The 26054-nt window shown below is 37.0% G+C and overlaps 1 protein-coding gene across 1 annotated transcript; it reads right to left on the bottom strand.

The window, feature by feature from the left end:
- Nucleotides 1-10706: 10706 nt before the first annotated feature.
- On the bottom strand, nucleotides 10707-25017 carry LOC126903240 (neurogenic locus protein delta). Its single transcript, XM_050681323.1, has 8 exons — nucleotides 24354-25017; nucleotides 21212-21478; nucleotides 18931-18988; nucleotides 16578-16853; nucleotides 14287-14347; nucleotides 13587-13905; nucleotides 12320-13467; nucleotides 10707-11621 (listed from the first exon to the last, which is right to left on the bottom strand). Exons 1-8 carry the CDS (start codon nucleotides 24408-24410, stop codon nucleotides 11498-11500), a joined length of 2310 nt encoding a protein of 769 aa, XP_050537280.1. The 5' UTR covers nucleotides 24411-25017; the 3' UTR covers nucleotides 10707-11497.
- Nucleotides 25018-26054: the final 1037 nt, after the last annotated feature.

Raw genomic sequence — 26054 nt, 5'->3', positions numbered from 1 at the left:
AATTTAGTTATAAATTACTAAGTTAATTTGTCGGTTTAGCCGAATGAGAAAAATTTCTCATTCAATATTAGTAGAAAATATACATCTCACTAGACGTAATTAATGTCTATTTTATATATTAATAAAACGTTATTGTCCATTGAAACAAAAAAAATCTAATTAATTAGGTAAAAAAGTATAATTTCTTTGATCGAATTCATAACTAATTGATGTTTGTTTTGCATATACTAAATGTACCCACGGAGTACTTATATTAATTATAAATAATTAAGTGTAAATGCATTTTTTAATGTAATAATCAGACCTGCAAGTTTTAAATTATTTTTTATGTACTGTTTTTATAACATCATCAAATGTAAAATACATTAATTAAAAAACGCAAATTTTATTCCAAAAAAATACCTATTTAAATATCTATTCGTGATTTTCATGTGATTCACAGCCATTTTCCGGAATCAACGCCGAAAGGTCGTTCAAACACTGTTGGAAAATCGATTTCCCGATTGTTCATAAATAATCGTCTTTGACATTAGACATGTGTAAAATTTAAAAAAAAACCTTTCATGCAATTATTTCGACCGATCAAACACGCGAAATTTAATGAATGTAAATCGCATAAAAACCTGATTACCCGTACTTGCAAACAGGATTTGAAATTTTTTTTCATAATTTTTATAAAAATTATATTATAATTTTCAAAAATTTTGAATATAATAGAATTTAAATATATAAATTGCTCAAGTGACTTCGAAGGTTTTGATGATTCACATAAAAAAAATTATTTAATTTTATTTAATTAAATTAGAAATTCTGAAACGTTACTTTTGTTTATTATTATTTTTTTTTCATTGGAACAATACGAAACATAGTTATAAAATTCAGAACTCACTGAAAAATTCAAGTTTTTTTTAAGGCTTAGAAAATACCTATTTAATTGCATTATCAAAGCATAATACCACAATAACTGGAAAAATGAAACCAATACACAGACACACTCAACCAAGCCTAATAATATTTATTAAATTGATCAATTGCAACTTATAAATAAATGTTAACAAATTTTCAATTGAAAAATAATAATACAAATTTATTAAGAAATTAAATTATCATTATTATTATTAGGAAAATAACAAGTGAGATACCCGTAATCTGTCTTAACTACTTATAAATAAAACTAATGTTTTTTTTATTCTATTAAAACCTATATGCAGTAACTAATTTCTCATAATTGAATTTCTAAAAAAAATTGTCTAATTAAAAATAAGTACGTACTTTGCGTATAATGATCATTTCCAAACGTATTCATTTTTAACACATTCCCATTAGATTAACACAAAAAACAGACGCGTTTCTCATGAGTCATAATGCAGTGGTTCTAATTTAAATAACTCAAAAATTACAGTTAAGTTTTTATATATTGTAAGTATTTTTAATATAAGCATAAACCAATGGTGTAACTAAATTTTGATTTTGTTGTGTTATACAACCGTTAATTATATTGTGATCGTTATTACTCTAATGAGTTAAATAATTTGTATTTTTTACACGTACAAAACACGAGTACATACATTAGTTAAAAATAATACAGGATGGTTGTGAGTAATCGTTTTTTTAATAAATTGGTATTTATTGTAACAGTAGCCACCCACTTCCTGTATTTAAGTGATTATATTCTTAATGAAGAAACCCTTGTTTTTAAAAAGTACAATTCAAGAAAACAACAATACTATTTAAATAGAACAATTTTAATTGTTGGATCGATTATTGGATTATTATTAATAATAATTAGGGATTATTAATAGAGATAACAATTAATGCGAGTAGACTCCTTAAAATTTGAGAACTTTTTGTTTATAATAGTATAATTATATGACAATTATTATATTGAATATATGATAATTTGTAAATATAAATTATAATGATGCCCAAAATCAATATATTAATGTCAAATTTATCTTACAAATACTTTTAAACATATTTTGAAACAACAATTGTAACAATAATTGCTTATTTTGCTTATATATAAATAATATATATTTTATTAGAAATAATCCTACAATTATGCTCACAAAATTATTTTTATTTCCTCTTATATTCTCAAAATATACATGTATGGAAACTTCAGGCATGTATTTAAAAATTTTGTTTTGGGGAAAAGAACTAAAGAAAAATTATAGTGAATATTATTTTTTATGACCTTTCTTCTGACTGCGGCAAATTAGAAAATCATTCTTAAACTAATATTTTGGGTATACAAATTTTACTGTCGCGTGATCTTGAGGGAGGCTCGCGTTCTTCAAGTTCCCATGCTAAAATTATTTTTAATAAACAACGGAAACATTAATATTTCTATAGTTTACTTTTTGAACTACCATACGATTTTACAAAACAAATCAGTATTATTTTTAATGAGGACTGTTGGATTTTACCAAATGGAAAGTTTATCATTTAAAAAAACAATAATAGTACACTTATTATTAAAATATTACCAATAGAAATTTTGATTTGTTAAATTAAAAAAATATTATAGCAAAATATACTTTACAAAAAAGACAATTTGATCCTTGTATTAAAAAATAATACATATTTTGATTTTACAAAAACGTTTTTAAGTGTTATATTGGGTAGATGATTATTTATTTATTTTTTGAAGGTTTTTCATTCTAAAGTAATAACCCATGAGCAAACAAATATCTCTAATTAATGTTGTAGTCGGGGGGCCCCACTGGGTTATGTCTCCATTAAGAAAGCCTGGCTATGTCATAGTCTCCAAAAACAGCGACGATTATGCCGACCAAAATCAACGAACTGTCCACTAAATATACAAAAAAAATCCGTACAGACAAATTAATTATTTTTACTTGTTTATTTTGGACACGCTACTGAGATAGATGTCAAATCAAAAAACCACTTTGAGTACTCATTCAACTTAATCGAACTATAATAGTTTTGTATATTTTAGTTGTAGCTTTAAATTTATAAGTGTATAAGTCTGAAAAGTTCACTAAATGTGTCCACGTACTTTTAAAAACTTCTTGAGTTTTAATGGATTAGAATATGGTTAGGGAAAACCGTTAGTTTTAATTCAATTCAAAGTCTATTTCATGTTAAATTTTCTACTGTGTACATAAAAGTATTCTGCTTACTTTCGAGTACAAAACAGAGTACCTGCAGATTAACGTGTTAATACAGCAATAATAACGATTTAAATGGTAAAAAGGCTATTCGCGATAGGATAACAAAATAATAATTGACACTTTTCGATCTGCTAGGTACAGGCGTAGTTTCTACAATGTATGAAAAGGTATAGCAATGTCACAATACACGGCGCACGATGGCTGTCCGGGTTCTGTTTACATTATTATAATCAGTAGGCTCGAACAGCGGCGGTCAGTGCCTCGAGCTTCTACCCGCAGAGGTCGAAAAGGTCTTGAGACGGCTTACGGTTGACGTTTCAAAACGATGTCGCGTCCGAAGCACAGTGGGTGCTGCAGCAGCCGGACCGGTAGGGTTCATAATACCTAAAACAGCTGTACGCGCATAGCTACGCAAGACTTGTCGGATTTATAATAATCTTACACGGAGTGTTGCGTAACCCCGTGTGTGGTATACATAATGTGAGTTCGTATGCCGAGGGAAGTCGAATAGGATCCGATGAGGGTCGCACTTCATTGTGTGTGTATTGCGGTCCGCATGATCTGTCCGGATCCGGAAACCCACCCCGAATGGCCGCGAAACCCTTTTATTTTTTACTTGACGAGTATAAGATTTATTGTAGAACGACCCGCATTCTCGATCTCAGATGGCTGTGCGGACGTTCGCAAAACGGAAGACGGTTGGGTTTATAATTATTAATAATATTATGAAGGTTTTATCGTTTCTCTGGGACGACAAGATCGACTAGACGCGGGACAAGGATAGGAGAAGGTCGGACGGGACGGTATTCCGAAGGCAGGCCAAAAAACGAAGCGGACGTTTAACGGATTACACAGCTTTTTTGTGGAATCTAATGGCATAACAATTATTGTTTGAGACACGGATAGTTCGGATGTGTTAGTTTTTTGTAACTCGGTGGCGGAAATAGCCCACGACGGTCGTACATTGGCAGACTACCAAATCACGTTGGGCCGTATAACGATAATATAGTGATATATTACGGCGTACACGGAACCGACTTGTGATACGTCAGACGCCGCAGACGAATCTCAGAAAAAAATAAACGAGAATACGAATTGGACATACTCGAAACGCGCCGGGAAGTTAAACGACGATAGCGATCGTCTGTTAAAAACTCGATTAAAAATAGTAACAAAGAATAATCATAATGTTAAAAAAAAAAACGTTGATTAAAAATCCTCATAGTAGGAGGAGTTGATAGTAGTACGGTCTCCGGATTTTGTGGGCCGAACCGATCGTGTACGGGTGCGCGTACGGGTGTATAAATACGTTAAACGTTTACATTATGCCCATTACTACGGCCGTGTTATTATGGACGTGCCGTATCTGTTGGGCCGATGCAGTGTACTTTGTGTATAGCAAAATTAAAAATAATACAAAACCCAACACCGTTTAGGCAGACCGCCGCTAATTACTATTGAATAACGGCCCTGGGAATAATCACCAATATAGACACACACACGCACTCTTGGCAGGAGGGGGTGGTTGATGAATCACGTCGGTCGTTAAATAATACATTTATTCTCCTGTGGAAAATTAACCGAGCTACCTAACCGTTTGTACACACTACGTAGAAATATTATTACACCGGCCTAATCGAATGCAATAATGGAAACCGCAGATTAATTAAATTAATTAAAAGAGTAAAACATCATAAACGTTTCTTTTATTGTGGTTCGTCTCTCAAAAACAGTATCGTTGTGGTGTCTTGTATTAAGCGTCTCGTATTATCTAATAAATATTCATACATAAGTGCGGTTGTGTCGGTTGGTGGTCTTTTGTTTTTTAGCGAGAGCCGTGCCGGGCGGCACGCCGTTAAGACGGTATGGGACTCGCACCGAGCAAAAACAACCTCGTCGTTATTTAACCGAGTGTACAAACTGAAGAACACACCGAGCGTTAATTTCCTACCAGTCGTTGTGGAAATGCGTTCGGCAATCGTTGGAATCATCTCAATGATTGTATTGTACCAGAGGTTAACGAGGGTCGTTCAATTGACATTTCTTAAATATCTCAAAGAGCGGCGTCCGATGAGCCTACACGGGACAACGGTGATGGGCATTTGTGATTACAACGAACGCTTGTTATCCTGCAACGATAGGAATATCGAAGTGCGAGACGGTGGGGGTGGGAGAATGTGACACCTCGAAAACATGACCAGTTTCGTGTAAAACGCTTAACTCTCATTTTGATCATGCGATTTTCCAGCCTACAGATAAAAACAATCTATACCAAAGCTTTACACGGGTCGATAATTAAAGTTGAAACAGACAATTGTTGAACGAAACTCGTTATGACTCCGGTCCGTATAGACATTAGACGTCATTAGAGAAAAAAAGTAAATTACCTAGATGAAAGAGTGAGATAATGGCGATTGCGAGAGGTGCGAGTTGTATCCAAATAAGGGCTGCCCGTCATCAATTATAAAGTTTATCGAAATTAACAAATCAAAACGAGCACTGCGGGCAATAATAATAGCTCGACAATACGATAATAATGCATTGGGAAATTCCAGTAAGTATTCAGCGTCAGTAATAATAATAATATTAATAGCAATATTCGATAATTTAAAGCGCCAGCGTTGGATTTAATATCATTTTTACTTAATCTTATTTAATAGTATATTAAATAAATAGATTTCTAAGCGACGCCTTAACGTTTTTTTCTTTATTCTCCTTGCTATGGAGTAAAATTTTCAAAATCACAAATAAAAAAACAGTTTTTAAACAATTCTAGGATAAGGCTCACAGTAGTAAAATTATATTACTAAACGATGGGAGGAGTTCGCCATTATTATTTCTTACTTAATTATCTATTTACCGCCAAGTGTTATTGTTAGACGTACTACAGAAGGAGGAATAATATTTTTTAATGTTGAAAATACTGGCGTTTAAAATAAATTAAGTACAACTGTTAAATTAATTAACATTTTCTGACCTCGTTATTTTCATCATAAACGTTATGGACCCGTGGGAATGACAATAATTAGTCGAGCACTCGCATGGACATTATTAATATAATATTAATATAGTTGATTATTTAATTTCAGAGCACATACACGTTCTAGTGAGTCATTCATACACGAACTTGAATTGTAAGTAATAACGTATGTTTTTTGTAGAGTAAAAACAGACTTAGTTTTCAACGATTTTTGGAATGCTCTTATTTCTCTCAGTGTCGGCTGTCAATACAGGACAGTCACATTATTGGACTGGAATGCAAAAAAATGCAAAATGATTATTTCATGTCTTCGCAAAGTCTGAGTGAATTTATTAAAGCGGAATCCCAACACAGAAAATTAATATTCACACTACGTCTGCAAACATCCGGTTTTAATGGAGTTTAGTAATAATTAGACTTGGTTTTTCATAAAGTGATTTTTACATTTAAAATATTGCATTGTTTTATTTAAAATGACAAAAATGATAAAAATGATTTATTATGCCGAAGTAGACAATAAAATGTAAAAAAAATCACGTGAGCTCTTTATGTACAATATGGAAACAAAGCCCGTTCTAAGTGTTATTTATCACAATATTAAAAATTAATATTGACTTACCCGGAGTCCGTAAGTTTTATACAGCTAATTGTAGTTGTAAATCATTAATTAATTGTGTTTTAAAATATTTTTTTCGTCGAACTTTCCAATTAATCATTAGCACAACGTAGTTACCAGACAACATTAATTACAACGTTCCGTTATTATCATCGACGGTTTTTGCGTTGGCATAACTGACACACATGATTAAATGTATAATAACATTTCAGACGTGACAAACGTTCGATATTTGTGTCAAAGTAAACCTAATCAGGAGAAATCAGGTTTTAAGTTCTAACACACACAAGACGCGGGGAGGTGTCCGTCAGTTGACTTGATTATTTTCTAAGTCATTGCAATTGCATCTAATTCCCATAAATTAATAGTGTATTTAATGACTTGTTCAAATTTTTACAGTTTTTGTGCTCACCTTAACACAAGCATGCGCATAGCAAGTTTCAGTGGTGCCCAGTTAGTATTTACAATATTTAGAATTTTGTTTTTACACTATTTTGTTATTGGTACTTGAATTATTTCAATTATAAAATTGAATGCTTAAATGGTAGTACCATTTAAATCTGTAATTGAATTGTTTCTTTAAATACCGAAATGAAAAACTAAAAAAAAAACCTTATAGGTAGACTTATCTGTGTAAAATGACATATAATGTATTTTATCAAATTTATGTTTAAAATAGCGTCGTTTTGAATTATTGGCGCAATTTTTAGTCGATTTTGCCAAGTTTCTAATAGGACCTAATTATTTTTTTAGTAATGGTTATCGATATAGCTTTGTAAATGTCAAAGAATTTCAGTTACATGTAAACGCATAACATCGTAACTAGGAGGACCCCTTCCAAATAAAATATTATAGTTAAACAAAACATTTTTTTTTTTTTGACTTAACGCTGATGATTTTTTGTCTCAGTCTGTAAATTATTGTGTAATGTATTGGTTTATACCCACTGTATATCTCTCTCACTTAGTTTACAGCAGCACTTAATGTTTTCCGACCTCCGAATACAAAATCGCTTTGGAATTAATTACATTTTTCTGTACGGCACGGCGTGTGTGTGTATATATTAGTCGGAAGGTGGTGTGTATTCACCGCAGTAAGTGTAATGTTATTATAGGTGTTTTTTTTTTTAAACATTTCACAAAACCCTACGAACAACTAATTACACGTCGTAGTCACTGCAGAGCACATATAAAAATATAATGTATACCTTTAATAATATTAATATTATTTTATACCGCGGACGTCGTTGGAGCTGCCGCTCTGGGGAAACGCCTCCAAGCAATATATCTCCTGCGGCCTGTTATGCACAATCCGGCAACCTTCTCCTCCCTTGACGGGGAATGCAAGAAGAATTTACTTACAATGACAAATAAGAAAAATACTTAAATTTACATTTTGGAAGTTTAAGCGAGAAGATCATCGGAGTGATGTACAACGTGCCCCGTCGTGATTCATTCAACTAAAAATCTCTCCAGACACGTTCAAATCGATACTTCTATTCCGTGACTTATTGGTGCAGTGGTTCTTTTTTAAGAGAAAATAAATCATAATTTTTTAATTTCAGAACGGCTATGGCATATAAGAAAAATTTTAATCGGCCACAAGATATGGTTAAACGAGCATGCGATGCTCATATGAGTGGCGTACCTAGGAAATATATGATTCTATAATCACCTTGAGTTATAATTAAAATATTAATTGGTTGATAAATCAATATCGCACACTTAACTCTAAAATATTTGAAACTCGACGGTAATCAAAACGAGTTCGCAAAACCTGATAAATCGTCTCGGGTTATTTTTTTTATACATTTTACTACATTCATTCAAAACGATGGAACCTTATGATATTTTAATTTAGTTTTATTCGTACGAGCAAAACGAGCCCCCCACGAATCCGTTAAAAAAAACGGGAATGGCGTCATAACACATTTTTCGTTGTCTAAAAATTAAAAAAAAGAATCGTGCGTCGACACGAACCAAATGGTAAACACATAAAGGATGTTAGCCTGTGTTATCAGCGCTTATTATGATATGGGCGATCACAATTTAGCATCGTAACGTAATTGCTATTCAATGGATCAGTTCACTAAGATTCGTCTAAAGGTCAATCAAACGACTATCGTTTAGAATTCGTTAATAACCGTTTTAATTTTAATAGCCATTTGGGCCAATTCATCCCAGTGTGACTTGGTTGAAATTCATAATGACGTTCCGAATAACCGCGTTGAAGAAACGAAAATGTGTTTTTTAATTAGTCCTGAGAGTAAACGTCGGTTGACTTTTTTGTGGTGCACGGAGAGACCTCGGCGCGCGTGACAACGAACGACGGCCACGTGTTCCCCTCGTCTCGAACCGAAAGCACATGCGGCCGTGTCGATCATAAAAGTAACACTGCCGGCGAAAGATCTACAGCGATTTTCCGGATCGCTGTGCTTTTTATAAATAATCGTAGTGCGTGTATTACGGGCCCGCGTTCTAAAAATAGTCTTTTATTAGAGCACATAATTGTTATTACTATTATTATTATTATTGAACGGGCACGTCTTGCGAACGGTATTCTCGTCGGCGAACAGTTTACCAGACGGAAAGCAAACAACATCTCGTAACGCTAATAATGCGATACATTTTTAAACGCGAGAAGCCAAACACGTAGGCACTGGCAATGATTTGTTAATAATAATAAAAGTACACGTTATTCCCATTGACACTGCCGATGGTCATTGGCGTTCACCCTAATTAACTCGAGTTTTTTCGGTTGTAATTGTTTTATTTTATTAACTAATTAGATAACGATATTCACAACGATTGTGTTGATTTTTTTCCAGGACCATTATCATGCTCCGTTGCTTCTTTCGACGAATAAATATAAATGTATTAACTGTTTAATTAATAAAACGCCACCGCGTGGGACCGTAATTAAGATATTAAACGACTCAAGTGTGAGACTATTGAGCCGTTGTTTTAATTTCGGCGATACAATTAAAAATGTAAGGCAATTAATTACCAGCGCAAGAGCCTTCGAGACGCTCTTAATTATTTTAACCCTTCGAACGCGCTCCACGCAATTTAACTGTGGGAGGGTTTTCGTTTGTTGCTTCGAACAACCGAAAGAATAAAAAAATAATGTGAAATTCCTTCAGATTCTTTGGGTATTTAAGATTCTTCGACGGCCCCGCAGTGAGACTACACCCCGTCCCCCGCGCGACGGTTAAAAATTCATCTGGCGCGCACGGAGAAGAGAATAATCGCGCGCGCGTGCGTGTGAGTGCAAAAAATAAAAAGAACACCACCTGGGAACGCGTGTCACACCACACGACGGCGGCAGACCGCAAAAATGCAGTCCCACGTTGGTGTAATGCGAAAACCGCACGTTTTACATTATCATAATGCACCCGACGGCCGTCGAAATTATTTCCGTCCCGTCTAAATTTACCGGCGATCGTTTCTCCGGTCAAAGTTTCTACTGCTTGGGGTGCGCTCGCGGCGGTTACGTGTTCCACAACAATAATAACAGTAATATTATTATTGTTGAGCGAGACGACAATTGAGATCACTCGGTGTGTCGACGAATAGACACGAACTTTGCGGTCCCGACACATCAGATCTTTTATTAATATTCGACGAGTGTGTCTATTAAAAAAATTATTATAATTCGATTTTGAGGTTTTTTCCGATTCAATAAATCCGATTGCGGTGGCAGAGTGTCCGCCACTGTTACTACTGTTGCCGAGACTTATCTTCGGGTTTTTTTCACGCACGCAAAAAACGGTCAGACCGCATCGGTGACGCGTACGACACAACGGCAGTGAAGTAAAGAAAAGAGGAGGAATGTGAAAATAATATGTAGACCGTCGTTTTTAATCATTTGAAACAATCATTTATTAACAAAGGAACAACAATAATATATTTAAAAACATTTAAATGAGTCAATTTAACAAATTTATTCACTGACGAAAAATAAATGATCGTTGTTTAGAATAGTAAACTTACTTATTTACACACAGTTCCAAATTATAATGTACAAACGAAGAATTAGATTTTTTCTTTTATACAAAATATTACAGTACAAAAAACTTAAGTATAAATTTTGTTTTACACGAATACAATTATTACACGTCTAATAACACTTTTATTTTTTTCTTAGTTTCGTAGTAATAATAATTATTATTATTAAATATAATTAACGAATTAATTCGTCCTAAAGACTCGCACAAGAAAAAAATAGTCGTATAAAAAAAAAAAAAAAACTACAAAATAATGACTTAGGGATTAAATAACAGGAACATGTTTTTTTTTTTTTAATTTGTTCGACACATATTAATTAAATTAATAATACTTATAATTATGATTAACAACAACAAAACGATCACAACGCCTTAGAGATCATCACCCTGGCTCTATTTGTAATAAGAATAAGAATACAGGTAAACATTTAGAATGAGTAGAATAATAATAATAATAATAATAATAATTTGTTTTTGAGAATTCAAAAAAATTAATAATAATTATAATAAATAAATAAATAATAAATTGTCGCATTTGTTTTCAATGGATAGAAAAATAATTGTTAAGTGGCAGGGAAAGAGATATCAAGTCTAATCGTTCAATTACGGCATAACAATATTAGCCAGTCACTTTTGAGATAGAGAGAGAGTACAAATTGAGAGGGTCAAATAACGTACCGACAGGTTTATCAAGAAGTCTACTTAAAAAAAATTATTACATACATACAAACATGTACATGTATAACATATTAAACAGTCTAAACTTGCGTGGCAAAAGAGTGTTGGTCTAAAATCATCGATTTTACCGCCGCTCTTTCGTATTGCAGCTGTTGGTGTATGTTGCGATGGTAGTGGTGGTGAGCTTTGTTGGGCGATACCTCACTGAAACACACAAAAAGAAAAAAACACGTTTAATACATCGTTCGTTATACACACAACAACAATAACACAACGATTAAGTTGTACACACAAATATATTCGTCTGATAAATCAAGCGCTCCGTACGATTTCGCCTAGTCATTCACCACAGCGTTTGTGTGTATGTGCATCACAACAAATACAATCTAATTGTATCTCATTGCCCAGACATTCCGACACCATTGAGACCTCACGCACAATATCCTAACGTCTCCCCATTTTTGTCTATTCCTCCCCGCGCGCACCAAGAAGTTTCCATACCGAATTTTCAGTAAGTAAATAAAAAAAATGATAATAATACATAAAAGCATTACCCGGTCCACAGAGCACGACGGCTAGTCATCCAGTCTATTTTATCACAATAACGTGTTAATCATCGTGTGCATACGACTAAGTGAGGCGTTTTGAGAATTCATCGAACTGTCATTAACGACGTGTACCACAGTCTCGTATGACTTAATAATTACCCACTACCTTAAATAAAACGCCACTACGTTTTAGGAAAAGTTTTTATTTTAATGGGTTTTGAGAAAAGGATAACTGACCGTTCGCATTGTAGTTCACCGAGAATTATTAGAATACATTAAAAAATATCTAAGCTCTGTGCATTTTTTAAACCTTTCTCGCCAACACCTCGGGATAATATCAGTAAAAGTACTTACTTGGAGTTGTTGCATTGATTGGAATCGACGGATATCATTGATATTCTGCGGTCCAACGCGTTAATGACCGCGTCCTGTTCCTTGAAGGACATGCGGTTTTGTCTGTCTGTATTGAGCAGCTTTTGTTTTTGAAGCGACGTCGACGACTGCGACGGCGTCAACGGCGGCACCTTGGAACCGAAACACAACGGTTCCGAGTATACGTTCTCCTGCCTGACAGGTGGAGGCAACGGGTCCCACGAGTTGCGAATAACGTGTGGGTCGCCCAGCTTGGCCACGCTGTGTATGGAGTTCTGTTCGTTTTGTATCCGCGCGTTTTCATCGGCTTTCTTTTGGTCCCTACGCCGGCGATTCTTCATGCACAACACCACCGCGATGGCGGCCAATACGATTATGGGCACGGAAACGGAAAGTATGACCATGAGCACGCCGTTGACGGACGCCATTTGCGGTTCCATGGATACGTGTTTGGAAAGGTCTCCTGGCGTCGGTCGCTCTTCGGTGCAGTTCGCGCCCGTATACCCTTTGGGACATTCGCATTTGAAACCGCCGCCAACGTCGTTGGTTACGCATGTACCACCGTTGGCACATGGGCCGGACGCGCATTCATTGATATACCGACTGCAGTCTTTGCCACCGAAACCGGACCGGCAACTGCACCGGAAATCGTTTTTTAGATTTTCACATGTCCCTCCGTTGGCGCAAGGTTTGGCTACGCAGTAGTCCACTTCGCTCTGGCAAACGTCACCAACGTAGCCGGGTACGCATTGGCAACGATATCCGTCGGCTTGAGCTTGGCAAGTGCCTCCATTTAGACATGGATTTTTTTGGCAGTGATCAGGTAAATGGCAGTGAGCACCGGTGAAACCAGGAGCGCACTTGCACGTATAGCTTGAGCTATCCTTGCTGGGTACGCAGGTCGCGCCATTCCGACAAGGATCTGGCTGACACTGGTTTGTCGGTTGATGGCATGTTGGACCGGAAAATCCGACGGGACAGTGACAAACAAAAGTATTGTTGTTCTTGTTGTTAACGCATGTACCGCCGTTACCACAAGGAGAGCTGGAGCAAGCCGGTAAAGTAGAAGTCTCACATCTAACGCCTTTCCAGTTGTTGGTACAAGAACAAGTCGAAACTCCGCCGCTTTTCTAGAAAAATTAGAAGAAAAAAACTTATTATTAACCATCGCAAAATTTATGGATAAAATACATTTATGACTTTTTAATATTAAACTGATTCGATTTTGTGTTCAGATGTTTCAGCTTACCTTGCAAGTTCCGCCGTTGAGGCAAGTCAATCCCGTTGAACAATCTAGACCTTTTGTCAAACCCAAATCTATCTTGCATTCTGGTCCACTGAAACCCGGAGGACACGAGCACGTATAAAGTCCTTGTCCAGTGTTAAAACATGTACCTCCGTTTTTGCATGGTGCGTGGTTGGTACAGTAGTTGAGATCCTGGTTGCAGAACATACCACCCCATCCTTCTTTGCACAAACACTGCCACGGTTTTTGGCAATAACCGTTTACGCAACCCGGATATATCTGACACTGATCGCACCTGGATCCCGTCCAGCCAGCGTGACATCTGCAACAATAAAACGGGGAACGGTTTTTTAGTAATTACAATCGTGTATTTTTATGCAACACAAGATTGATAAACTATTGATGGGTAAGAGAGGGAGGTCGAGAAAACAGCGTTTATATTCTCGGCAGTGATTGAATCAGATAAATAGCCACAGCACGATCAATCCATAAATAAACATGCGATAGGAATGGAGTGTACACACGATGACCGGTTATGCGGTAGAGGCGCTGGGGTTAAGGTCGGATATGGATGACCGTGAACCAGTCGGAGACTTTTAATTACCAACTTAGGATAAATAATGACAAAAAAAAAAAAAAAAGGAAGAACATAGCACATAAAGAAGACATATGAACTCGTATTTATAAAAGAAGATATACTCACTGGCAGGTTCCTGGAGTCATGCATGTACCTCTCTTCTCGTCACAGCCAGGTGCACATATTGCTGAAAAAAAAAATCATAACATTTAACAATACTGTACTGAGTTATGGACAGGAGTTAATTTAAAACGACAAAATTTATTACGAGCTTTACATTTAGCGGATTTTTATCCCTCCCACCTAGAGTCCGAAAGTGGCAAAACCGGAAAACGGCAGATGTTGTCTCATGGGGTTCGAACTGTTTTTTGGATAGTATGAGGGGGGAAGGGAGACAAGTGACCGTTTTGCAGCTGCCACCCTGCGCCTGCAATGGGTTTTTGTTGTTGTGTCGGAATACACCCTGTGGACATATCTAATGCCATTGTTGCCCATTGGGAAAACACAAGTCCGCTGGCGGGCGCGCACAATAGCTGCGTTGGTATGGAAAACAACAACAGCGGAGATAGCAGTGGCACCGAAGGATAAAATTAATAAAAAATAAAATAAGAAATAGTAGTCAAGAATGTTGAACGGCGGCGGATGGTCGAGTGAGGAGAAGGCTGAGATTTAATGCGATTTTCGTGACCGGACGGGGAATTTTTATATGTATCTGTTTGCTGTGATCTTGTTTAGAAACGTTATGAATGGCGACAAATTGCACGGGTTCTGTAACGTAATTACTCTCTTGTGGGATCCACGCGGGACTATGAAAAAAAAAAAACGAGAAAGAAATCCGAGAGGAGAACATAATACCTCGAAGAAGTGGAAATAAATAAATACATAAAAAATAATCTTGAAGAGGAAAAGTAAAAAAAAAAAAAAAACCGGTAACTGGATATATAATGTGTACAAAAACAATGGCGTTTAATAATCGACGGTATAAACGGTTGTGATGCAGCGGATGGTCGGTGGCGGCGGCCGTCAAGCGGCAGCGGGAGACGCGATCAGGACCGGTAACCGATACCACCGTGTAATTACAGGCTATATCGTCTATATGATTATTGTGTCACCGGTTAAGAACTCCGGTCTCGTGTGCCGCCGCCGCCGCCGCCTAGTGGTGAGCCAGCCACGGCCGAGTGTATTGGAGTTATTGCCAAGTTAAAATAATGTAACAAATGACACATATAAAAATATATATGGACATGTAAAATTTAAGTATTATTTTCACACGTGAATACAGTACTCCAAACCCAAATTAAGTGGTGAATTCCTCGTGTCGGGCAGACAGCGCGGTGCTGAAATATTACTACTACTTGACCCAGGTTAACGAATATCGCGAGACAGTTCCATTACGGAGTAACAATAAGTCATAAAACGAGCATACACGAGACCATCGGTTAAATAAATTAATAAAAATAAATGAACCGTACCGGTTAGTAATTACTACAATGCGCCGATCGACACACGGTTTGGCAGACGCTACCGATTTGATTTATAGAAATAATTTTTTTTCTTTTCTTAAATAAATATATACGTAGTACATTAAACGCGTAAAAATGTCATGTTGAATCTATGAGTCACGGGACGTGGTACTGCACGAAAGTATACGTACTATAATCATATTTTTTTTTCCACATAAAACAAAAGAGATTGTAATCGAATACTGCAAGGTATGTGCCGCGCAATGCGTTTTGAGAACCCCTGCGTGCATAACAACCTGACAGGCACACACGGAGAGAAGCCCATAGCTATGGAACGAACGTTACCGTGGGAACCTGGAGGACTACCGAAGCAACGGCGGCAACGTGTCCGAGACGGAACCACTGCCAGTGTGCACAAAAGGACTGGTAAGGCAACGACGGCGATGTGTACGGGGCGGACGCGCGCATCAACGGAAGGTTGACCGGCCCGTCCAACGGAGAAAACTACTACCACTCATCACACGGTCCAACACCACACCGATAAATTATATAAAACGCGCCAGTCAGTTAATTTTACATTTTCCTTCTTCTAACTTATTTATTATTATCGTCAATGTTCACCGGTAAAGCGGCAGCCCGTACAACCTATTATCGCCATCGCAGTCGTCATTATTAGTACTATTATTATTATCGGACATAATACAACCGCATGTATTAAACGGCGTTGTAGCAGAAACGTCCGAAACAATGAAAACCACCGTTTAATACGTTCCTTTTTTTTTACTCGATATGTTGTTGTAATTTTTATTCTTTTTTACTTGCTCCCACCTAAAATTTCAACAGAGGCCCCCCTATATTTTAACTTGACGTTTTCGGTAAAAAGGTTTGAAAATATATCACACACACATCAATAAGGTACAAAGATACGCCTCTAGGGTGTAACATTCAACATACCTTTGCTGCAATAGCTGCCAGTCCATCCGGGCATGCATATCATGTCACCGTCGTTGGAACACAAGTAATGTCCGAAATTGTCGTCCCTGGGGCGGCAGAATTTCGCACACCCGTCTCCGTGATAGTTGTCTTCGCACCGGACCCTGTGCTCGTACACCAGCCGAGACCGGACACCGCCGGTAGACCCGGCGTACTCCTGTTGCACCCATCCGTCGCTCAGCTTCAGGTATCTTTGATCCGTGATGCGCGTGATCAGCGCCGAACCGTTGGTGGTACCTGACAACGAAAAAAAAAAAAAGCATACATATTAAAACAATGTACGTAAGTATTCAGTGCTCATACAAACAGGCGCCGCCGGACAAACGGGGCAGACACGTCGGCAAGAGGCACCGTGGGAGAATAAGACGGTCACCCGCCGCCCAACAATTGGTCACACACACACACACACACACCATATGAATGCTACGTGCCTACCGTTTTCTACGAAGCCGTTGCTAACGTCCGAATAAAATGGAATAATAATACCCGGTGAAATAAAAAAATCTATATTATGCACCTATAATGATAACAATAACCGATTGAGCAGATCGACTGGGAGATGAGGCCAATACCGATACTGTGAAAAGCATAAACCGCGTTATTACTATTTCACTGTTGCGCGATGGTGACGCTACATTCGAGTCGTATTATAATAATAACAATAACGTTAAGCATACATATCGAATAGGATTTATTTTCGGTTTGAGTTTCCGACTGTGGAATTCCTATTATTTTCTCCAAATTTCCTATCCAGACGTGACGAGATTATTTCGGGATTACACGTTCCGGTATTGTTGTTTAAAAGGATGCGATGCGACTTCCTTATCCTATCCTTGTGTGTCAGACGATTGGCTCGGTATCAAAAAACAGCCGAAGGGCAAGTAAAAAGGTCTATTATAAAATTCGAACCAAGGGACGCGGCGCGAAGAAAGAGCGAACACGAAGAAGAAAAGAATTCCCCGTCGTTGACAACAACGTCTGGTCCGGATTTTATTCAATACAAAAGCACGTTGAAATTTATGCGCTTCGCTATTACCTCAGCGCATACGAGTATATATATATATATATATATATACACACAACACGCGAGAATCACACACACACACACAAAACAACATGCGCACATTTTTTTGTTCGACCACAAATCACACAAAAGAGTACACGGGAACAACGCACACACCAGTCGTATACATTCGAGTGTACGCTAGATGAATTTTAAGAATATTATTATATTTATTGTGCGTGTGGTACACCCTTTTAATTTTCTGTGATCATATACGGGAAGACTACAACTCACGACGCTTTTAGTCGGTATATCGGCCAAAAACGCACTCCGTTCTCATGGTATAAGTTGAATGAAAAAAAAAAAAGAATTATGTGATAATTTGCCGGTGATTGGCCCCCGTCGCCGTATCAGTAAACACCAGTGAGAAACTATTATTGGGTGTGCGCGTGTTTTTTCAACCTTTAAATAATTATATTACCGACAAACCACAACAATAGGACTCGTACGATAAACACAGATAAAGAACGGGGAAGCATTTTACTGCATGAAAATACTTTAAGATAAATATTGATTCACAAATATAGGTGGATAACAGTAATACAAATACTTGCTGACGGCACGTTATCAGTTCGGAGTAGGAAAAAACCCCAGGAAAGTCTCGTGTGTCGGTAATGTCTTTTGAAAAAGCTTCTATGACTAATAAAATATACGGTAGGTACACGCGACGTCGCATCGTCGCCACTAATCAGTAGAGGTAAGCGGAGAGGAGCTTTGAGTATAGGAAATTGAGGATATCCAAAAGGACAGTAATTAAGCCGTTAATATTCCACGAATTCGCCTCGGAGATTGGTCTAACACAAACAATCGCGTCCACAAACAGCCGCCTTTTAAAGGCGTTTTATGATAAAGTTCAATGAATGGACATGTGGCTTGAATTTCATCACAAGGTTATTTTCGGGCGATTTCTATTCTACTGCGTCGGAAATATCGTGGGAAAACGGATACCGTAGTTAAGAACCGAAACAGGTGTTGTTTAGGACTCTCGAACGAGAAGGGTACAGAGACTGTGAAGGCAACTGCGAGGGCGCACGACCCATATAAGGTTTCTGAGACACACACCAAGGGTGACCCTACTGACTCACAATAACATGACATTATATTTCCAGCCCAGATCGTATTAATAAGGTTTTTCGGGAGCCGATTACCTACTTCACGATAATGGGTGATTTTATTAGTGTATGTGTTTGTATACCAGAGTAACTACATTTTGTTTTATTATAAATTCAAAATTCAATTGTAGATAATTACCTGAATTTCTCGCTGATGATGGTTCATGCCAAGCTTCAACAATAAGTGAAAACGTACCCTGAAAAAAAAATTACACAATTAAAATAACAAAACAACACTTTGTAATATAAATATCTTCACTGAATATTACAAAATAGACTTTCTTTTATATGTTTACAAGTACTATGAAGTATTTTACAGTGTAACTGATGTTTTAGTCTTCAGGTGTAAAAAAATAAATAAATAAAATAACACATACACGACTGGGCGCTATTTAAAGAAGCATTGAATTAACTACTACACATAGTAATAATGATCTTCTAAGGTTTTTTCGGAACAATAAAAAATATTAATAATAACGAAACCACCTATCCTTTCTTACAATGACAAGCGCTGCAGCAGCAATGGCCAAGTCAGGTAAAAGAAGAAAAATATACCGTCTAATAATAATAATAATAACTACAAAATGAAAAGATCGATTAGTTTTTATTCCTCTCCTATACATTTCATACGCCCATACTGACTGTAATTATTTTAACAATCGGGTACCTCTTTAATTGCCACTCGTGTGACAGGTAATCCCAAACAATTGCGGACCAATTAAAAATAATATAAATTCCAAACCTTATTTTAATTTGTGAGAATAATCAAATCTAATATTTCTCTGGAAATTGCTACGAAATTATAATATTTTTATTTTTTGTATCAGCCATAATTCGTACTGGAAATCAAAAACTTTGCACCCCAAATCATACGCCTATCACTTAGGTTATCAATAGGCTCAGGTGGTGTTCAACTAAAATATTCGGGCTAGATTATTCATATTAATACTTTTCAGTGAAGAAAATCGCCGTATTGCTACGAAAAAAACAAGTATACGCATTTTTATTAAAAAAAAAAAAATGGTTATAGCTCAGAAAAGCAATCATCATTGTATGCAAATGCGGTCAACTTGACGGACAGGTCACCACAGAGACGAAGCAGCTCGACAGAAGGACATATAATTTATGCCATATGGGAGAAGACTGACAATATTCAGTCAAACGCTTTTATATTAAAGGTTATCGATTTTGTTTCGAACATTTCCTCTTTCCAACCGCTACAGACTCCCAGTGGAAATCGGTCAGCTTTTAGAACCGCAAACTGACTGCATTACACGTCGCCCGGCTGCTGTTACACGCCATCGAGTACACTCTTATTATTATTCCCAAGAGACGTGACTCATCCGCTCAAAGCTCTTAAGTTCTCTCCCGAGAGTACATACGCGTTTAACTGTTAAATCGGAATATTTTGAATAATGCGTTTTTACTTATTCAAGTCCATTGTAGGGCGTTTTAGCATGTAAAACTAATTCCCCCTGACACGATGCCGATATATAATTTTCATAAAACCAGTTTTGATTTATAGTGCGTGATGTGCTCTAATTAAAATTTCTGAATTAAACATTATAGATAAAAAAACGGAAGCGACGGTAAAATGATTAAGTATTCGAGAAACAGGTATTCACGAGACGCCAACCGTACGAAAGGTCGCTGCTTCAGTCTGTTTTCTGGCCCCGATTGCTGTCAGTACAGTTAGACCTTCGTAGAAAAAATACAATAGTAAAGTGTTTTGTTGGCGAGGAAAAAAATGGCCCATAATTTTAACCGCTTTGACAGGTATAGATTTCACACTACCTATGAGTATCAAACATACAGCATTTTCGGCCACTCACTCCTATTAAAGGGTTCTTTCTCCTTATTCTTTTAAATTCAAGGTTAAGGTCGGGTCCCTGGGCCTTAACGGTAAAACGGCGTCGCACACCGGGTGCCCTGCTGCTATGCCCGTACTGACTTATGAGGAAAAAAGGCTTCTGAAAAACACAAATACAAAACAAACTAATCCGCCGTGAAAAACACCCTACCGAAAGAGATAGAGGATTCGGAGGTCAACCCTTTTGTTAGGAAACAAATGTGCGAGCACTGCTGTTAATCTTATCTGGTTTCCTGCGGTGTGGTGGCCAAGAAGGAAGTTAGTCTCATATGTCTACTTTATGTACACTCGGTTGTCGTTATCCGTAAATACAATTTATTGTTATAAATGTAAACGTGTACTAGTGGTAAACACCACACTCTTCTACCGACTGGTAAGCAAATAGTGGCGACACGAAGGAAACTAGACATTTACATTAAGCTAGGCGACTTACCGGCCATGTGAAATTGAAATGGAACGCTATCGGCGTGGCGTTAGCCGGCAACGTTAGGCTNAGCAAATAGTGGCGACACGAAGGAAACTAGACATTACATTAAGCTAGGCGACTTACCGGCCATGTGAAATTGAAATGGAACGCTATCGGCGTGGCGTTAGCCGGCAACGTTAGGCTGTTCTCGCCGAGCACAGGCGTGACGACGTCGCCAAACGTGCACGTGGAGTTCACGTTTATGTTAGTCTCGTAATGCTTGAGGCACGCCCGGAACTTTGTCCGGCATGGCGTTCCGCACACTCCGCCGCAACACGTGCCCGAAGCTTCTCTGCCCAATTCATTGCTGAACGATTTTATTCTCAGCTCGAAAACGCCGTTGCAACTGACCTGCAAACAAACACACATCATTACTACGTAAAGAAAAAATACTTGGTCATTGAAGGGTATAATATGTGGTACAGGAGGGTCGCGCACTTATCATTGCGAGTGGATGTTAGTTTAATAAAACGCGTAGGAGTCCAGTCCATTGTGAGAGAGGACCCGAGGGCGGCGACTTTGTCATCGCCCCGTCATTAGGCGGACAACTTTGACGCGAGTCGAACACGAACTCGTTGACGTTGACATAAAGGTCTCTTCAAAGGACGTGCCAAAACAATGAGTGAAAGCGACTACCTAAATCGGTATGGTATTATAAAGATGACTTGGGATAAACCGAGACTCGGCCGGATTAACGTCTTGATTATTTTTCCCCCTCGTTATTTGTTTGTACCGCGGTATCGGTTTAAAAAGGTCATCGCTTTGAGTTCCAACAAACCAATGGGAAGGTGGTTTAGGACTCGGCCTGTTATTATCTGTTTACGTTCATCAAAAATTCAATCGTATGACTAGGTTTGCAAAAATAATTTTTAAGCAAATTTTTCAAGCATCCATCCATTGTCTCATTAATAAAAAACGTTTTGCAAAGAAACTAATAAAAATAAATAATAACAATAATACACTGTCTGAAGTATTCGTCAAGGCTAATCTCGATAACGGAAACAATCAATAATTTATTAGCAATTTTTTTTTTCTTCAATAATATTTTAATGTCTTCAATACATTTTTATTTTCTACGAGTCGTATATCAAGTATAACGGAAAACCATTTGACCGTCAATTAATCGCATAACTAATCGCCAACGTCAGTTCTTAGGTTTTATGTGACATAATTTGACACAGCTCACACACTCACGCAGGGGTTTTAATAGTTGCTTAATTAATACACGGCTTGAAACACATAAAAAACCGGCTCAATTGAAATATTATTATTTTTAAAAAATCCATAACGACACAAGAAATGACAGTAGAAAGATTATATATGATTTAGTGCTCGTTATTGCCGTGTACAATTTTTACATCACAATAATTTTTCCCTGTACGCGCCTTGAAAATGGCCTACATAACTATGGGGATATATAATTGCCACTGCAGTTATTTCATACACCATCTTATTATACCAGTTATATTCAACCAAGTCGTTGTGTTTTTTTTGTCATAATTATCACCAGACCTACGATTTAATTCATTATATTTACACTCTGCTTTTTATTCTTTCATGATATTCCTATTATCCTACGTTCCGACCAACGATTATAGGCGTTCTCTCTTAAAAATGCTACAAGATGACACATCTTATTCTCCCAACATGACATAGGTTAAAGACGATATACCGCTGCATTTTATAAAAGTCATTCGTTTCAAAAAAAAAAAAAAAAACAATAATAACCAATGACTCGACACCTTTAAAGTTTCTTTTTTTTGTTAAATAAAGTTAGGTAATGAACGGCGGCAATAGCATTGTTAGCCACTCATATTTGTAAATATATAAACCAAAATGTACGATTTTTCGTTTTGCAATCTAGGTATATATATACAACCATTTGACGAAAAAAAAAATAAAAAGAGAATAATCATAACAATACTGCCGTTGCCTAAGAATGGGTTTTCGAACAAAAAGCGCCCAATCGTCGACTGTACAAAAAAATAATAATAATTCATCGAAGAAGCCCAATGTGAATGACAGCTGCCTCCTCCCCTTCACCGCCCATCGATCACTCCCGTTTAGGACTTGCTCCCCATCGAACAATGTAAAGATGCACATTTTTTAATCATGAGATTCTCTGTAGAGAAAATTCGCTGTCCAGATACATGCCAGACGATATTTGCTGTAATCCGCATAAAGTTTGAAGAGGAAAACTCACGTTGTAGTGACTGGATTTGATAAGAGGATATTGAAGTCGAAGGGTCACGCTGACGGCACACTACGCGAAGTCACGACCACACGTATCAATCAATTTTTGAATAGATTCAATGAATACATTAACAAAATTTAATTCGTTTATTTGTAAACAATTATTACCATTGTTTTGATAAAGTGAAAAACGCGAACATTTCAACAATTTATTGTTGTAACCAATTTAAAAATATATTCTTCATAAGATAGTAGTCATTAATGAGTGTTTAAAAATAAACAACAGTGTAACTATTTATACAAGAGCGCACGAATTCACGTACTTTAATTAAAATGATTTTAGGGTATCATCACTCGTCGACCGTTTTTGTTATCGCATCCCTGGCAATAAATTAACAGTCAGAATAGAAAAAAATAGTAATCGAGAAACCGCTAACCGGCGACGAAGATGCTTTTATGAGATTAAACAAAACACAACGGCCATTATGAGACGATATTGAATAAAATAAACATACTGGAAAGTTATGGAGTATATTAAGTAACGCATAACAGGCACATAATATCGGTTATGATAGAACATTGTATATTGGACACACAGGGAGATATAAATAAACGGGACAGGAAGATGAGTGTGTGTGTGTGTGTGAACGCGCGCGTGGTGAATCGTCGTCGCCGCCACCATATATATGTCAGCGGATCGTTTAATAATAAAAACCGGGTTATGGTTTTTTTTTTCGTATATCTTATTTACACTGACGGTTGATTAAGAGTAGGGTCTTTAGAGCCAAGTTGGAAATATATTAAACGATTAACACGCCGACACGCAGTCAAAAGTTTGCTCTAGTTTTGATTTTTTAGTCCAAGAAAAATGACTAGCACGTTGAGCGACCGACTTCCCCGCGAGATAACATCCCTCGAGACTATCATCGCGTACTATCAGAAATTTCAACCTAACCCAAAAGTTTTAAGGTTAAGCTCAAGTGGCGGGTTCCAGATTTCTCATGTATAATTTAATCATTAATTTTGTACTCACGTTTGCAACGATGAATGTTATTATGGAAACGGCGATACACAAACACCGGCACCGCATGGTCGCACCGTAAATTTACGAACACGGCACACAGCGAGATAAGAACGCACACGAAATTTCTTTCGGATATCTATGTGTTGGTATATATACACACACACAAATATATGTATATATATTGACCGCAATGCGCGTTACAAATACATGTATGTTAACAACAACAGCCGTCTACACGCCGTTGAAACAGTTCAGACCGTTGCGAGTTAGTAGATCGCACTTCGGAGACATACTCGGATGACGTTAATGATAAAAAAATTAATTGAAATAAAAACCACACGGTGGTACGAAAAAAAAAAACACACACACACACTATATATATATTTTCACACTGCGCGGTGGCGGTCGCAACGGACGGCTACTGCGAAATAATTATTACAAAAATAATACATATGTGACACGGTAGTAATGTATAAAAAAAATGTATAAATATACTGTCGTTAAACTTTTCACTACCGTTAAGTATAAAAATAAGAAAATTGATAATAAATGATTACACACAAATACACATATAAAATTCAACTACGACAAATGCGTTAACGATACGGCGCAGAGAGACGCTCTGTCGAACGGTCACAGATCAACGACTGGTGGCGGACTGACGTGGTGACGATACCCCGACCCGGAGGATACGTTCTTGCGTGCGGTTCCAGTGTGCCGCCGCCGCCAGGTGTCGGCACCGTACGCCTATCCGTCCGTCTATCCCCCCCGGGCACCAGGTGACACACGGTAGTGGCTCACCCTCGTCTCCCTACCGCCACCGCTACTGTTGTTATTGCTAAAGACGGGTTGTATTTTTTTACATTATTCTCTATTACTAATGTGTATTTTTTTATTTTTGGGCGTACGAATTTTCGGCTAGGTGGGATACCGAAGTCTGAATAGTGGACAATAACAATGGTACTTATTCCCCCACCGTGAACTCGGTATTATCAGGAGACCGGTGCAGATTATTCCCCCTAAAAAAGTAATAAGTTGCCCTCATCTCACCGGTATCATCCCTATTAAACAGTAAACGATAATAAGCCTAATAAAACTATTATAAACGCTGTGATGAAGATTTTAAATTCGGTTCGAATTTGTATTGAGCACGTGACATAAACGAATTTGTCGATTTTTTTCCCTCGAGCTTATTGAGACGTTCTTTTTTTTTTCTGTAACACTACTAAACATAATATAGAACACAAATATTTCTTACTATTTTAATGAACGGTGTTTATATATTTGATTAAAAAAAAGCGAGAGAGACCGTGGACGTCCAAATATCTACTGAAACGTGGCGGTTATGTGGTTCAACAAAATATACAAAAATTAATTCACTTTGAATTATTCAGCTAAGAAATACGTTTCGGTTACACATGTAGTACACAATTGATATATTTTTATATTATTTTGAAGTATTACTAAATTATATTTAAATGTCTATGAAATGAAATCAATTTTAAATCTAAATTTGTTTTCTCAGGTTCTACAAAAACAATTAACACTATTGAAGATATGGACGTAAAAAAAAATACTTCAATATTATATTATCGTTGAGTCTGAAAAAAGTTTTGAATATTCAGCAGTTATTGAATCACTATATCGTCAAGGTACACACCATGCGAATCGTGTTGATCAGTAATCTCATTATAATAATAATAATGAGCA

The sequence above is a fragment of the Daktulosphaira vitifoliae genome, unplaced genomic scaffold (assembly GCF_025091365.1).
Source record: "Daktulosphaira vitifoliae isolate Bord-2020 unplaced genomic scaffold, ASM2509136v1 Scaffold_1, whole genome shotgun sequence".
Taxonomy (NCBI): Eukaryota; Metazoa; Arthropoda; class Insecta; order Hemiptera; family Phylloxeridae; genus Daktulosphaira; species Daktulosphaira vitifoliae.
This window is presented reverse-complemented; position numbering and strand designations above follow the sequence as displayed.